Source organism: Phocoena phocoena, chromosome X, assembly GCF_963924675.1.
Source record: "Phocoena phocoena chromosome X, mPhoPho1.1, whole genome shotgun sequence".
Taxonomy (NCBI): Eukaryota; Metazoa; Chordata; class Mammalia; order Artiodactyla; family Phocoenidae; genus Phocoena; species Phocoena phocoena.
The window spans coordinates 91,274,896-91,288,437 of record NC_089240.1 but is presented as its reverse complement, the minus strand read 5'-3'; the positions used below and the strand labels follow the sequence as shown (position 1 = coordinate 91,288,437).

Sequence of the window (13,542 nt, the reverse complement as noted above, 5' to 3'; positions counted from 1 at the left end):
CACCTGTTCCGTTCCCCCGTCGCAGAATCACAAGACCCAGTGGCGAATACCTAAGTCACCTATTTGGGTTTTCTGCCCGACTTCAGCCACAGTCTGGGGTCTACGGATGGCCGTCCTTGGGCCCAGGAACCACCATGTGCTTTTGTTTGGTTTTTTGGTTTTGTTTTTTCTTTTTGAGGAGATGACCGATACTTTTCCTTAGAATTTCAAACGGGTCACGTCCACCCTCCACCCGCCCTTCAAAAAATTAAAAAGTTAAGAATGCTGACTCGGAGCTGTCAGCCAGAGATGCTCTGATATCTTTACCTCAATCCCGCAAGCTCGCGGTGTCAGTCCCCACCCCCGGCGTCCCTCAGCATTCCTTTCTGTTATCTCCTCCCCCACCCCCACGCACGCCTACACGCACGCACCCCACACGCACGGCCCCCCACACGCACGCACCTCCCAACAGACGCGCCGCACGCACGCGCTAAGGTTCTCCACACACACACCCATAAATTGCTGCAACCAGGCGCGTCCTCCCGCGCCTCTCCGCGCAGACGCGTGTTCCCCAAGTCCTGCGCCTCGACCCCCACTCCACACGCGTATCCTCTAGAGCCTCTCCCATCTTCCCTTTCCAGGGCGGGCTTTCCTCGGGGGCCGGCGGCCCGGCCCTCCCCGCCCCCCAGCTTCGCGGGCAGCGAGGTCCCTCCCCGGCGCGCTGAGCTCACCCCGAACGAGCCTGCGGCAGGCCAGTCCAACTGGGCCGCCGCTTCCCTCCTCGCATCCCAGGAGACACCGGGCGGGGTGTGGCACCTCCCACGCTCGGCCACCGGGGCCTTCGGACTACTGGGAAGCCAGCCACTCAGGCGGAGGGAACTCCCTCGACTTCCTGTCCCTCCCAACGGAGTGGGCGCTGGGGGGCAGGGTGGTGCGGCGGGAGGCGTTCCACGTTCTCGCTGAGAAAAGCGCTCACCTGGTTCCCAAAGCCAGTTTGCCCTTCCTCTCCTTCCTGCTTGAGGGAAGGGAGAGCCAAGGTCTTGGGGCGGAGAAGGGGAAATGACTCAGAGAGGAGGCGTCTCAGAGGGAGGGGCCGGCCTGGAAAGGGGGGGGGGGGCATTGGGGAGCGGGAGGGAAAGGGGAGGAAAAAAGAGGATGGGAAAACCGCGGTGGGAGAGGTTTCGAGGGTGTCTAGCGCAGTCCTGGGAATCCTGCCTGGTCAACCCCGAATCCATGAGCCACTAGGCTGGATCTTTTCCTAGGTTTTGGGCCCTGACTTCTTTACCCCGTGCCAAAGGCAGTCAGAGCCAAGACCCTTGCTAGCAACTACCGGGCAGCACGGAATCTTCTGGGCTGGGCAAGGGCACAGGAATTAACTCTTCGTGTCCTTTGGAGTCAATACTAGTAGTCTTTACCTCATAATGTTGCTGGGAGAATTAAATTAGTTACTACATCTGAAGTGATTAGAATAGTGTCAGGGACACTGTAAGATATCAATCAGTGATAGCTCCTATTATTACAAAGGTGTTCATTTGTTGGTGGTCTGTGTCACCTCTAGATTGTGAGTCTCATGAGGGCAGAGACTACGTATTTTCTTTATCACCGAACTACAGCACCTGACACAAAGCAGCTATCAATAAATTGTTTGTTGAGTTAATGAATAAATGGGTGATTGAATAACTTGGACTAGTGGCTATGCCAAGACCTTCTCTGCCACGTAAGGGGTGCGTTTGTGGAAGTTTGAGGAAGAAGGGCTATGATTGGGAAAGGTGGCACATAGGACTCCTGTGGATTGCTGTATCAAGTGACCTGCTCTGCCCTTGGAAAATGGAATGTCTTTGGCAGTTTCCTACATGGACGACTGTCAGACAGCTGACCTGAAATTTGAAACTGAGCTGTGGCTAGCTACATCAGTATTTGCATCTTGTACAGTTAGTAAGTAAAGAAGGAAGGGGGAGAGGGCTGAAGTGGAAAACTCAAAAATAATGGTGGCAAATGTTAAGTGGGGGAGATTGGTGGGGGGAGCTCTGAATGAATCGAAGTGTGTATGGAGGAGTATAGTGACCCCAAAAGGAAATCTGATAGCGGTCCTAAAGTGACAGTAATGTTATCCACCTTTCTGTTCTAGTCATAGGGTTCCTGATGATCTGCCCTTATGTCCCAACATTCTTGGGGTAGGTATGCAGATTAGGCTCCTATCACTACATTCACTAAACTTGCATTTATGGAAATTAATACTGTTAGAGCTAGAAGGGACCTTAGAGATTACTCATACATTTCAATTCAGAGTTGAAAAACTAAGAGCCAGAAATGGATAGCAAAGGGCTTGGGCTTTGGGATTCTCTGGCCTTGGTACTGAATCTTTCAGGGCCTGAATTTGTTGTGTGTCCCATTATTCCTTTAATTCCTGCCCCACCCTATCCCAAGCCCCAAAGAGACTGAATGAAAGGACATAAATAGAAGGTCAGCAGAAAGGAGGGAGAAAGGAAGTTCCTCACCAGACCCTGACTTTACTTCCTTTTTTCCCCCTCCAGGGAAGGTACCTGGGCCTTCAGCTAACTGCTATAGTACAACAGCTTCACCATGGTACCCTGGAAGCTGCGTTATCCACATAAACCCCACAGGCAAAGGCTTGAACCACAGCTAATCTGAGTCTTGGCAAAATGCCTGTGACCCTCCCAGAGAACAAGAAGATAGGAGGCTTGCAAGAAGTTGCTTAACGGCCATCTCCCAGTCACCTCTGTATCTCTCCTCTCCCCTGGGAAACTGTCAAGAGACAGTTTTGCATCACCTCCCACCTGCTGAGATCTGATGAGATAAGAGTCTTCCTGACTCATCCCACTCAGAAGAGAGCTACAGACTATAAAGTCATTTAGTTGCAGTCTAGAATTGGCTTCGGAGCAACTGGATATCCCATAACTACCATTGCAGTCCTGTGGCCCCTTTTGTTTCAGTGTAATTTTTTTTTTTTTTCCGGTACGCGGGCCTCTCACTGCTGCGGCCTCTTCCGTCGCGGAGCACCAGCTCTGGACGCGCAGGCCCCGCATCCATGGCTCACGGGCCCAGCCGCTCCGCAGCATGTGGCATCCACCCGGACCGGGGCACGAACCCGTGTCCCCTGCATCGGCAGGCAGACTCTCAACCACTGCGCCACCAGGGAAGCCCCAGTGTAATTCTTTTTGGTGCTTGGGATACGAACCACTAGGAGCAGGAAACTTTGACTACTCTTCCTTTCACTAATAAAATAAAAAACTGTTTGACTCTGAACGTCATTCATTGTATCTTTACCTGCTATGCTGTGAATTTCACATTTCTGGTATATCACAGCACCCTCCCTTATCCCTGAGGGAGTTGAGCTGAACAAAAAGATATGTACATCATAAATGGCCTTTTCCTGCCACTGTACATCGGGAGAATCAGCTCAAATTCCATGTTTCTGGGACTTCCAATCTGGTGGGAGGAGTAGCAGATCCTCTTTGCCGTCTATGCACAAGTAGAGTGGGCATTTACATTCTGTTATTTGAAAGACTCCTCTTGGCCCAGAATATGTTCCCAACAGGCTTGCCAGAGCATTGTTGGCTGACCCTTTCCAAACCTGAAAATCTGAAGCTTGCCCCACCCCAGTCACCCCTAGGTCAGACAACAAAAGCATTGCCTCTGGAAGGTCCTTGTTAACATTTTCTTGTTTTCTGAGAAGGAAGGAAGAGGTAGAGTGAGGAGTTGATAGAGATGTGAATTTTTTTTTTTTTGGCTGTGTTGGGTCTTCGTTGCTGCGCGTGGGCTTCTCATTGCGGTGGCTTCTCTTGTTGTGGAGCACGGGCTCTAGAGTGCAGGCTCGGTAGTTGTGGCGCACGGGCTTAGTTGCTCCACAGCACGTGGGATCTTCCCAGACCAGTGATCGAACCCGTGTCCCCTGCATCGGCAGGTGGATTCTTAACCACTGCACCACCATGGAAGCCCGAGATGTGAATTTTGCCCATGCCCTTCCATTTACACATTACTGATGGCTAATATATTAATTCTTCTAATTGTTCCCTTTGAAAGAGACTGGCCATAAAGAACAATAGTCTGTTAACCAAGAGGGAGTTGGGGGAATGCTGGACCAGGGATACATGCCTGAGAGGAATTATGTGAGTGGTGGTGTGGAGTTCACCTAAGACAAACCTCACAATATATGAGGTGGCCCATTTGTCATTCTGCTTATCAGGTTCTTATTCTATTCAACTAGCACTTACCAAGTATCTCCTACGTACAAGTCTGGTAAGAGCTTCCACTCTCACCCCTGCGTCTCCAGTAACGGTTTTGTTTTTCAGCTACCACTAGTAACTCTAATTCAGAGATTGAAAATTATTGGGGTAGAATTATTGAGTTGCATACCCCACCAGATTATAAAGTCAGAAATACGTTTTAAAATGCCCCCGCAGATATGAGTAGAGTCCTTGGAACATAAATAAATGCCGCGTGAATGACCAGGCCAGACCTATCACAACTGTAACTTGCATGTTATGCCCGACAGTTATAGGAAGATCACCTTGGTCCTAACCCTGACCCCTAGAAATTCACAGTGAGGGAGAATCATTCTCATTAGCTATCATGCTATATACATTTCCAGTATCCATGTAACAACCTATCTGGCCTCCATTACTCCTAATCTTTGTAACACACCACCTCGCCCCTACCTACAGGCTCAGCTTCACTGAGACTCTAGGACCAACGCTATTTCTAGGAAGGGGAATATAAAGAGCTCCATGTCTGCTCTGGCCTGGCACATTAGGATGGAGCCAGCCTTTCCAAACATCACATCCCCCAAAATGTATAAACTCTTAGCTGTGGGTAATAGCCCCATATTCAGCTTCTGCATGGGCTGCTGTTCTCCAGATGGGCCACTAACCCCTGAAATTCCAAATTTTTGTCTTTTATATTTTAACCCTCTTGCCTTTGGGCTTCCTAGTCTCTCTGCTAGCTGCCACCCTTGACTGGCCTGCTTCGCTTCACATTGCATGCCCCCTTTAGTAACTCTGATTAAAGTATGTCCAAGCCCAGCTCCGGGGTAGGGGGTGGGGTGGGGTGGGGGTGGATCTCCTAACCCTCCCAGGCTCCTCCTACAGGCCAGATGTTTAACAGCAAGTCTGCTTACATCTGGCCCTATCCTGACTTTAACCACTAGGTTCCAGCACTGGGATTTTCTTTGTTCTTCCTTAATTCCCACCTTCTGGCCCAATCACTGGAACTGAATGTGCCGTGTTTCCTTGGGCCTTATACTTTCATTTCTTTAGTCTTCCTGACTGTATCTTCCTCCTGAAACCAAAGTCTTCATGATTGGATCTCGATTTCCAGATGCTCCGGATCCTCCCTGCCCAAATCTCTACCCACTACATAATTAATTTCCCCTAAGTCATTTAGACAATTCCAGTAACCCATGACCTTTTTCCTTTTAATCTTCCCCCAATTCAAACTCCAGTGAGAGACAATCAAGAGCTCATGAATACATATATATTTATTTAATTCATAATATAGCATTTTGAATGGGCTGGGATATTTTTTTTAGAGGGATGAGGCTGTGTAATCCACAGATGCTCAGATTTCTGTCACTAGGAGAGACACTACTGGTCCAGAGCTCCCAGTACAAACAAGCCTGGGATAAAATATTTGATAAAAAATAGTCCAATAATAGTCTAATAAATATTCTAGCCGAGAACAACAACATAGCATATGTCTGAAGCTGGCAGACCAGACTGTAAAAGGCAGTTTCACCTGACCTAATGGCCGTCAACCTGGCCAACCTGTAATACACAAAGTACAGCCCAATGGCTCTGAGGCTGCAGTTGGCTTCAGGAATTAAAATAAATGTGGAAGTAGTTCTCATCTGTCAGCCTCACATTCTCCATTCTGTAGAAGAAAGGGTATCAAATATTTGCACTTATCAAAAAGTCCATCTGTGGATTGCTCCAACCAGGTAGTCATATATAAATATGTAAACCATGGAAGCTTAGAAAATTCACCTAGCGTATTTTAGCCGAAAAGAACATAGAAGTGATTTTGCTGCAATTTGAAATTCACTGCATCCGAAGTTTACACAATGGAATTGTATGATAAAAATACATACAGATGCAGTTACTCTTACTTACAAGTAGCCAGAACTCCAATGTGGCATTAAAATTTCTTTCATATTCTCAAAACATGTTTAACTTTATTGTTGATTATTTTTGTGCTTTCTTCAATAAGACGATATAAAAAGTGAAAATAAGCATAAATTGCAGACAGAAAGAATAATGTGCTGGCAGAAAGGATTGTACGAGAACAGACTGAGGAGAGCAACAGTGAAAACTTATGCAGTCTCCTTCCTTGAAGATGTTAAATACAGGTCCTATTCCCTTTGTCCAACTGGGTTTAGCTAGAGGTAGTCAATGACTTCTCTTAAGGTACCTGGCATTGACAGTATTCTATGAAAGTCTTAAGTTTACTGAAGTATCTGGGACTCACCACACCCCCACTGAATACTTTGCCACCATGTTTTTTCTTGGAAAGCACTTTTTATTATTCGGCTCAGAAACTTCATTGCTTACCCCAAACCCAGTTTATTTTCCTACTTTATTCAGTAGACTCAGCTCTGAGTGATTTTGGGCTATGACCAAAACTGAAATCCACATTCAAAGTTTGAAAAGACTGAAAGGTTATGGGAAAGAATGGTGCCACATGCTCCAGACAATTCCCCAAGTCAACTTCCAAAAGAGCTTTTGAGGAAGACAGTACTCATTTATATGTATGAGTCCTAGGACATTTACAAAACAATATCAATACAGCCCAAATGGAGAAGAGGCCAAGCATTTCTGCCCAGAAAACAACAAACACCAATATGGCTATCAGAGTACAACAGGGAAACTTTGATTATTCATTTGTTCACTCATACATTCATGCAATTAACATTAGCCAGGCAACTACTCTCTGTTCCACACCCTGTGTCAGGTGTTGAACATACAACAGCAAAACCAAAAGACACAGTCTTTGCCCTCAAGGTATTCACAGTCTAGTGGGGAAGACGATTCTTATATGTTAAACCTTTGTGTGCATCAGAATTACCTGGGGGAGCTTGTTAAAAATGTAAAATTCCACTTATGTGCCCAGACGTTTTAATTAAGAAGATCGAGGGTGAGGTCTAGGAATCAATTGTTTTAACAAACACCAAAAATGATTCTAACAGGTGGTCTGAGGACCACACTTTGAAAAACACTGCTATACAATGTGATTATTGCTGAGAGGGGGTAGTGCTCAGGGTGCCATGGGAGCTGGAGAACATAATCCAGCCTAGGGGTTCAGGAGTTAATCTAGTCTAGTGGGGTAGAGGCGGGGAAAGCAAGTCCAGGCTAGAGTCAAAAGTAGGGTGGAGAAACTGAAGCTTTGTCTCAGGTCAGTAAAATCTAAAAGGCACAAAAATGAATGGCATGGGAGTCCCAAGGCCAAGGTAAAGAAAATCGGACTGGGGTGAAGGTGGAGTGTTCTGCACTTACAGCATTTTCACACTATTCCCTTAATTTAAGAACAACTCCTACTGTTTACTCTGGGCATCAAAATTGTTACTAATGTCTCTATTCCAGGCCCAGAGAACAACTTGTGAAAATCGTTAAGTTTGGCTAGAGTAATCAGTGTGAGGGGGAAGGTGGCAAAAGATGAAGCTGGGAAAGCAAATAGGGACTTGAAAAGCCAAAGTGGGTAAGTAACTGGGACTTCCTACTGAATGCTATGGGAGCCAGTGAAAGATTTTATGAAGGGGTTAAAATCATCTGTTTTGTTTAAGAATTTGGAGATAGGCTCTAGAGGAGAGACTTAGAGTAACTTAGAAATGAAAGACATCCATTTTAAAGCACTGCTACACTGTACTGGGCCTGGGGCTGAGCGGAGGAGATTAATATTTGTTGCATACTTAACTACAATGTGCTATCTTTTTTTCATCTTTGCAACAGCCTTGTGAGGTAGGTATTATTGTACAGAAGAGGAAACAGCGGCTCAGAGAAGTGAAGTACTTGCCCTGGGTCACACAGCTAGTAAATGGCAGAGGAAATAGATTATTTTAGTCTGAAGGCTATGATGAGCTTTCCATCACTGCAAGCTATTTCCCAGCACTGCTGAATCTTACCGAGGTTGCTCATTTCCTGATTAGCAGTAAGTACGTAGGGTTTTTAAAACCAAAAAAACCTACTTTGCCACTAGATAGGTAAGTTTGAGCCTGCCATCTGTAGCTGCATCAGTCTTGCTTTCCATGTTAGGTGTACAAACAATACGAAACTGTTCCTTAGGGGATTTGTATAGATACTTTGTCTCTCCTACAGAATAATAAGCCATTTGACAGCAGGGGCTGTGGATTATCAATAGGTCAGCTTCAGCGTGGTACCTGGCATCTAATAGTTGGTTGAATGAATTAATGAATGAACGCCCACCAAAGGCTGTGGAAAGGAAGATGGGGAGAAGTTTTGGCATTGTTTCAAGGCTCCGATCTGGGGACTTGTTACAACTAACACGTTGTGCAACAACAATATTTTCACGACTCCCAATTAGTAGACTCCTTAAAGCCGGCTCAGCTCCTGAAACGAGAAAGTTCTGGTGCTGACACTCCCAATCCCAGCAGCGGAACTGACAGAAGCACAGACCATAAAGCTTGATTCCCTTCCACGATAGTGATTAAGGACTGGGTTGAAGCTTACATCCGCATTTGCCATGAAGGGTTGGCTAAGCAAATGAATAGTGTAAATAAGATTGCGGGAAGAATGATTATTTAACCTGTTTAAGAAAACAAACTATTCTCAGGCATTCTTAAGCACTTCAGAAGTGTTTTATCTGAAAATATAAGTACATTTATATGCAAATAGTTGTTGCATCTACAACACTCCATTCTTACTGATTAGGTAAATAAAGAAGGTTCCTAAAGAACCTCCATTATGCAAGTCTTTTTTTAAGCCTAATTCTAGTAACTGTATGTACTTGAGAGTAAGAAAACTGTACTTCTTTGAAATATTCTGTGACAGAATTTTCAAGAATTCGGACAAACCTCCTCCATTAGGTAGCATCGATGAAACTGTGCTACGTATAACAGATCTACCTGGATCAATTTCCTATCCAGCAATAGCATCTCTTGTGCAGTCTTGTCTCCCTATCTCTCCTGATCCAACCTAGAGCCCTTCCCACCATCTATGTCATTATTGCATGTGCATGTGTGTGTGTGACAGGAGGGAGGAAGGGAGGGATGAATGGAGGGGGGAAGAAATGTTGACTGATTTTGATGTTCCCTTTAGGGGACAAAAATGGATGGTATAATTTATTTTCCCTTCCAGTATATTTCTCACGCGAATGACTAAATTAAAAAGTTTATTATGTATATATAATTATAAAATGAATATATAATATATATTATTTATTCATTTTATATATATATTATATATACACAGACATGTTTTCTTCATAATAAATCCTTGATTGTAGGTTTTCTCATAAAAAGCTGCATATAATATGGGATCATTTGACACTTCAAAATTCTACTTGGCCTAATTGGCCAGTACTAGCAAGGCTGACACACCCCTGCTCTCCAGCTGGCTAGCCCCTTGTACAGAGCATCTTTCTACATTATTTACCTAGAATGACCCTAATTCCTTCCAATATCATTTATACTCCTAAATCACTGGGAATTTTTAATTCTCCAATGACAAGAGAAGCATTCTTCAAATTTCTTCTCCAATGGCTTGAACCCAGACTACTCAGATAATTTGTTCTGAGAAACTCAATACATTAATTCAAATACAAGCTTTAATGCACAAAAATTAAATCTATAATATCTAGTTATTTTGGATGCTTCAAATGAACTTTATTTTTGTATCTTGTATATTGGACACTAACTGAGGTTTAGGAGGGGAAGAACTGCTGAACTGGAGAGCCAGTGAATTATACGCTCTCTTGAAACTTAATGGCAAGCTTTCATCCCAGAAACATAAGGGGATTCTTGAGGCCTGCAGTTGCATTCCTGCCGCTCGGGGTAATCAATAAAATCTGGGGCAGGCAAGCCAGACAGGATCATCAGGGATTTGTTCCAGATTGTGAATGTTGGACAAACTGGAAGAATGAAGGTCACATCAAAAGTATGAAGATGGAGAGAGTTAGCTGGGTCATAGAAAGACAGCATGTTGTTGTCATAATCCAGAAGGACACCCAGACGCTTCAACTGTGGTGGCACATCCACCAGCATTTCCTTGTTGTTATGTCTGACTACGAAGTTACTATTGCATCGAGAGAAGACCCATGAGGAGGCGTTCTTGCCAATCCATTCATTCTTGGGAGCTGATTTGTAGGCAATGCCAATTGCATACCTGTGAGACAGTAGAAAGGAGAGAGAAATAAACATTTATTAATGATCTGAGTTATGCTAGACACTTTACAGAATATCTAAGAAATAGAATACATGTTTCTTCTTTAAACAGTTTACATTTAGATCCATAATACTGACAGCACTAGAGTTTTATTTTGTTTTTGCTTTTGTTTTTGCGGTACGCGGGCCTCTCACTGTTGTGGCCTCTCCCATTGCGGAGCACAGGCTCCGGACGCGCAGGCTCAGCGGCCATGGCTCACGGGCCCAGCCGCTGTGCGGCATGTGGGATCTTCCCGGACCAGGGCACGGACCCGTGTCCCCTGCATCGGCAGGCAGACTCTCAACCACTGCGCCACCAGGGAAGCCCATCACTAGAGCCTTAAAAATAGTTAGCAATTAGAGTGCTGTAATTTTCAACTCCTAGCTCAGTATATTTTCCCTAATTTTATTTTTTAAAAACTGGCAAATCTTTCTAGCAGTGGTTTCCATCACATGCCTTTTAACCTTGACTTACTGGTATTACGTTTGTGCTATAGAACTAAATCTCCCAGGGACCTAACAACAGGGGAGAGAGGAGAAAAGAAAAGTGGGATCCACTTACCATGTTGAGGAACCCATGACCACCTCCCAGTAGTGGCAGCCACTGTCAATGAATATATTTCCTGCTGCCCCATAGCATCCTGTGCCACTAAACCTCTCTGGGGTATGGCTCTTCTTCAGAGAGCTTTCATCCTTCTCCATCTGCAGTCCATCATTGGAGATCTTCAACTTCTTGTGAGTCATTTTGGGATCCAGTTTAAAGGGTTGGCCTGAAAAAAGTAGCAAAAAGAAAATGCATGAGGAAGTATTTAAGAATTCTATCTTTGTCCTCCAGGACCATCACTATCAGAGGAGCCTCGACAAGATGATCATTCTTGAGTCAGTGAAAGTTGACTGGTGTTTGGATTATATTAAGGAAACAGGCCAGAAGCCACTGTTTTCAATAAAATAAAAATAAGCTGTGCCCCCTTCACAGACTATCAAGTTAAAAGGGGGCTCTCGGGCTTCCCTGGTGGCGCAGTGGTTGAGAGTCCGCCTGCCGATGCAGGGGACATGGGTTCGTGCCCCGGTCCGGGAAGATCCCACATGCCGCGGAGCGGCTGGGCCCGTGAGCCATGGCCGCTGAGCCTACGTGTCCGGAGCCTGTGCTCCGCAACGGGAGAGGCCACAACAGTGAGAGCCCCACGTACCACAAAAAAAAAAAAAAGGGGGGGGGCACTCTCAGGGTCTCATGTCCTCAAATAAGTTTTGTACTTTGCTTTATTTCAGTGGGTGGTTTGGGCTTTGAGCAGATTTTAGGGGAAGGAGTATTTGAGGTGAGACAAAGTGAGGGGACAGATGAGATAACTGCTGCTTGGTGGCAGAACAAATAAACCTGAGAATAACTCAACTACAGGACAAATTGTTTGCCCCCTAACTACTGGGATGTAAATAACATATAATTAGGTAACTTTGTTAGAGTGACTTTTGCATCATCAATAATTAGAAAAAATATTTGTTGTGCAGGATCACTGACAACAAATTATTCCTTACAGTCCTAGACAAAACCAGTTAGTTACTAGAAGCCAACAGCTGGGTATGGCAATACCAACGCGTCTGGCAGACACTGTTGGCGAACGTAACACCCACCCCCTACTTTTTCTCTCTTACCCACTTTTACTATAGAGGTCAGAAAAGCTAAATACTCAAGCTCCTAGCCTCCCTCGCTGCTAGGGTTGACTGAGAAGATGGAAGCAGAAGTCAGAGAGGATGGAGGAAACTTCTAGGAAAGTGTCTGCTTTCTTGATGAAAGGGACAGCCATCACGTGTACCAACACTTTCCCCCTTCTTTCTATCTTGAAAGGAAATATGACGTCTAGAGGTTGCAGTGGTCATGTTGTGACCATGTGGCAATAAGCCAACACACAAAAGGAGAAGGTGCCTGGGTCTCTTACGACATCACAGAACTGCTGCACCATCCCTGAACCGCCTAAACTTCGAGCTTCTTGCTATGCGAAAGAGAGAGAAAAACACTATTTGTTTAAGCTGCTAAAAAATACTATTTGTTAAGCTAAATTAGTTGGATTTTTCTGTCACTTTTAGTCAAAAGCATTCCTAGCAGGTATGGCTTCTCAGCAGGAGGATTTTACCAGATTATCACAAACAGTACTCTTTTACTCAATTGTCCCCAAAGCATGGAGGCAGAATGCAGAGAAAAACTCTTCACTAACATCCTCCCAAGCCACCAGCTGTTTTATGTGTATCTCTGTGTCCACATACCTCCCAAGGACACAAACAACCCCCCTGCCCAAAGCACAGACTCCAACAGTACAGCTCCTCTACCCAGTGCCACTGCCCTCTTACACTGCTGTGGGTGCCAGTGTCAGGCTAAGTGTACTTGCTGGCACTGAGGGCAAAGCTGCTCTCTCCTTTTGGAATCACCACAACGTACTGTTTGTTTTGAGTCGGGTAGGCTCACTGTTCCGGCTGCCTGCTTGGTTTATGGCTTTAACAATGAAGATGTAGCGTGTCCCACTCTGAAGTCCATGAACTGTGTAATGGTTCTGTTTGATGTTGGGCACAATCATCCAGCTATCCACGGAATTATACAGGCCTGTAACGTGGGGAAAGGAAGGATGTTAAGGTAATAGAGGTAGGATGATGAGAAGCACACTGAAAATTCATCATAAGCCCCCCCAAAAGTGAATTTCATTTTGTTTTCTTTTGAATCGTGGAAGACATAGTGAGATGAACCTCCTCTGCTTCTTTTCTCCCACGGAGCTAAGCTTATGCCAGGCTCCTTGCTTCTGGTAACTGAATGTAACCACTAGTGAGAGTTAGGTTACTCCAATTTGCTGCCAAATAATACAGGAAAACTTCTATACAAAATCACAGAATCATCTCTTTTATGGAGTCTCTAGGTCTTTACTCCAAAGGTCCAATCCTCTGAGATCTGAGTCTGACCTCGAATGGGTGGAGCAGAGCACAGTAACATGGAATCTCAGAGCCAAAATGACAACTAGGCACTATATTTCCCTCATTTTACAAATAGGAAACTAAGACAGAGAGAAGAAAAGTGACTTGCCCAAGGCCACAGATAGCTGGGGATGGTGCTGAGAGTAGAACTCTGGTCTCTTTAATCCTAGTCCAGGGTTCTCTCCACTACATCACAATTCACGGAGCAAACAGTAATG

At 45.1% G+C, this 13,542-nt stretch overlaps 1 protein-coding gene across 3 annotated transcripts in view; it reads right to left on the bottom strand.

Annotated features, from left to right (window-relative positions):
* Positions 1–9,810: 9,810 nt before the first annotated feature.
* MID2 (midline 2) overlaps positions 9,811–13,542 on the bottom strand; it is a 91,496-nt gene continuing 87,764 nt past the window's right edge. For 2 of the 3 annotated variants that reach the window (XM_065900371.1, XM_065900369.1), the window contains exons 7-9: positions 12,801–12,962; positions 10,932–11,139; positions 9,811–10,331 (exon numbers count right to left, since the gene is read on the bottom strand). In XM_065900371.1, coding sequence (XP_065756443.1) covers positions 9,929–10,331; positions 10,932–11,139; positions 12,801–12,962 — 773 coding nt within the window. In that variant the 3' untranslated portion in view covers positions 9,811–9,928. The remainder of the gene's footprint in view (positions 10,332–10,931; positions 11,140–12,800; positions 12,963–13,542) is intronic. The other variant, XM_065900370.1, reaches the window with a different exon arrangement.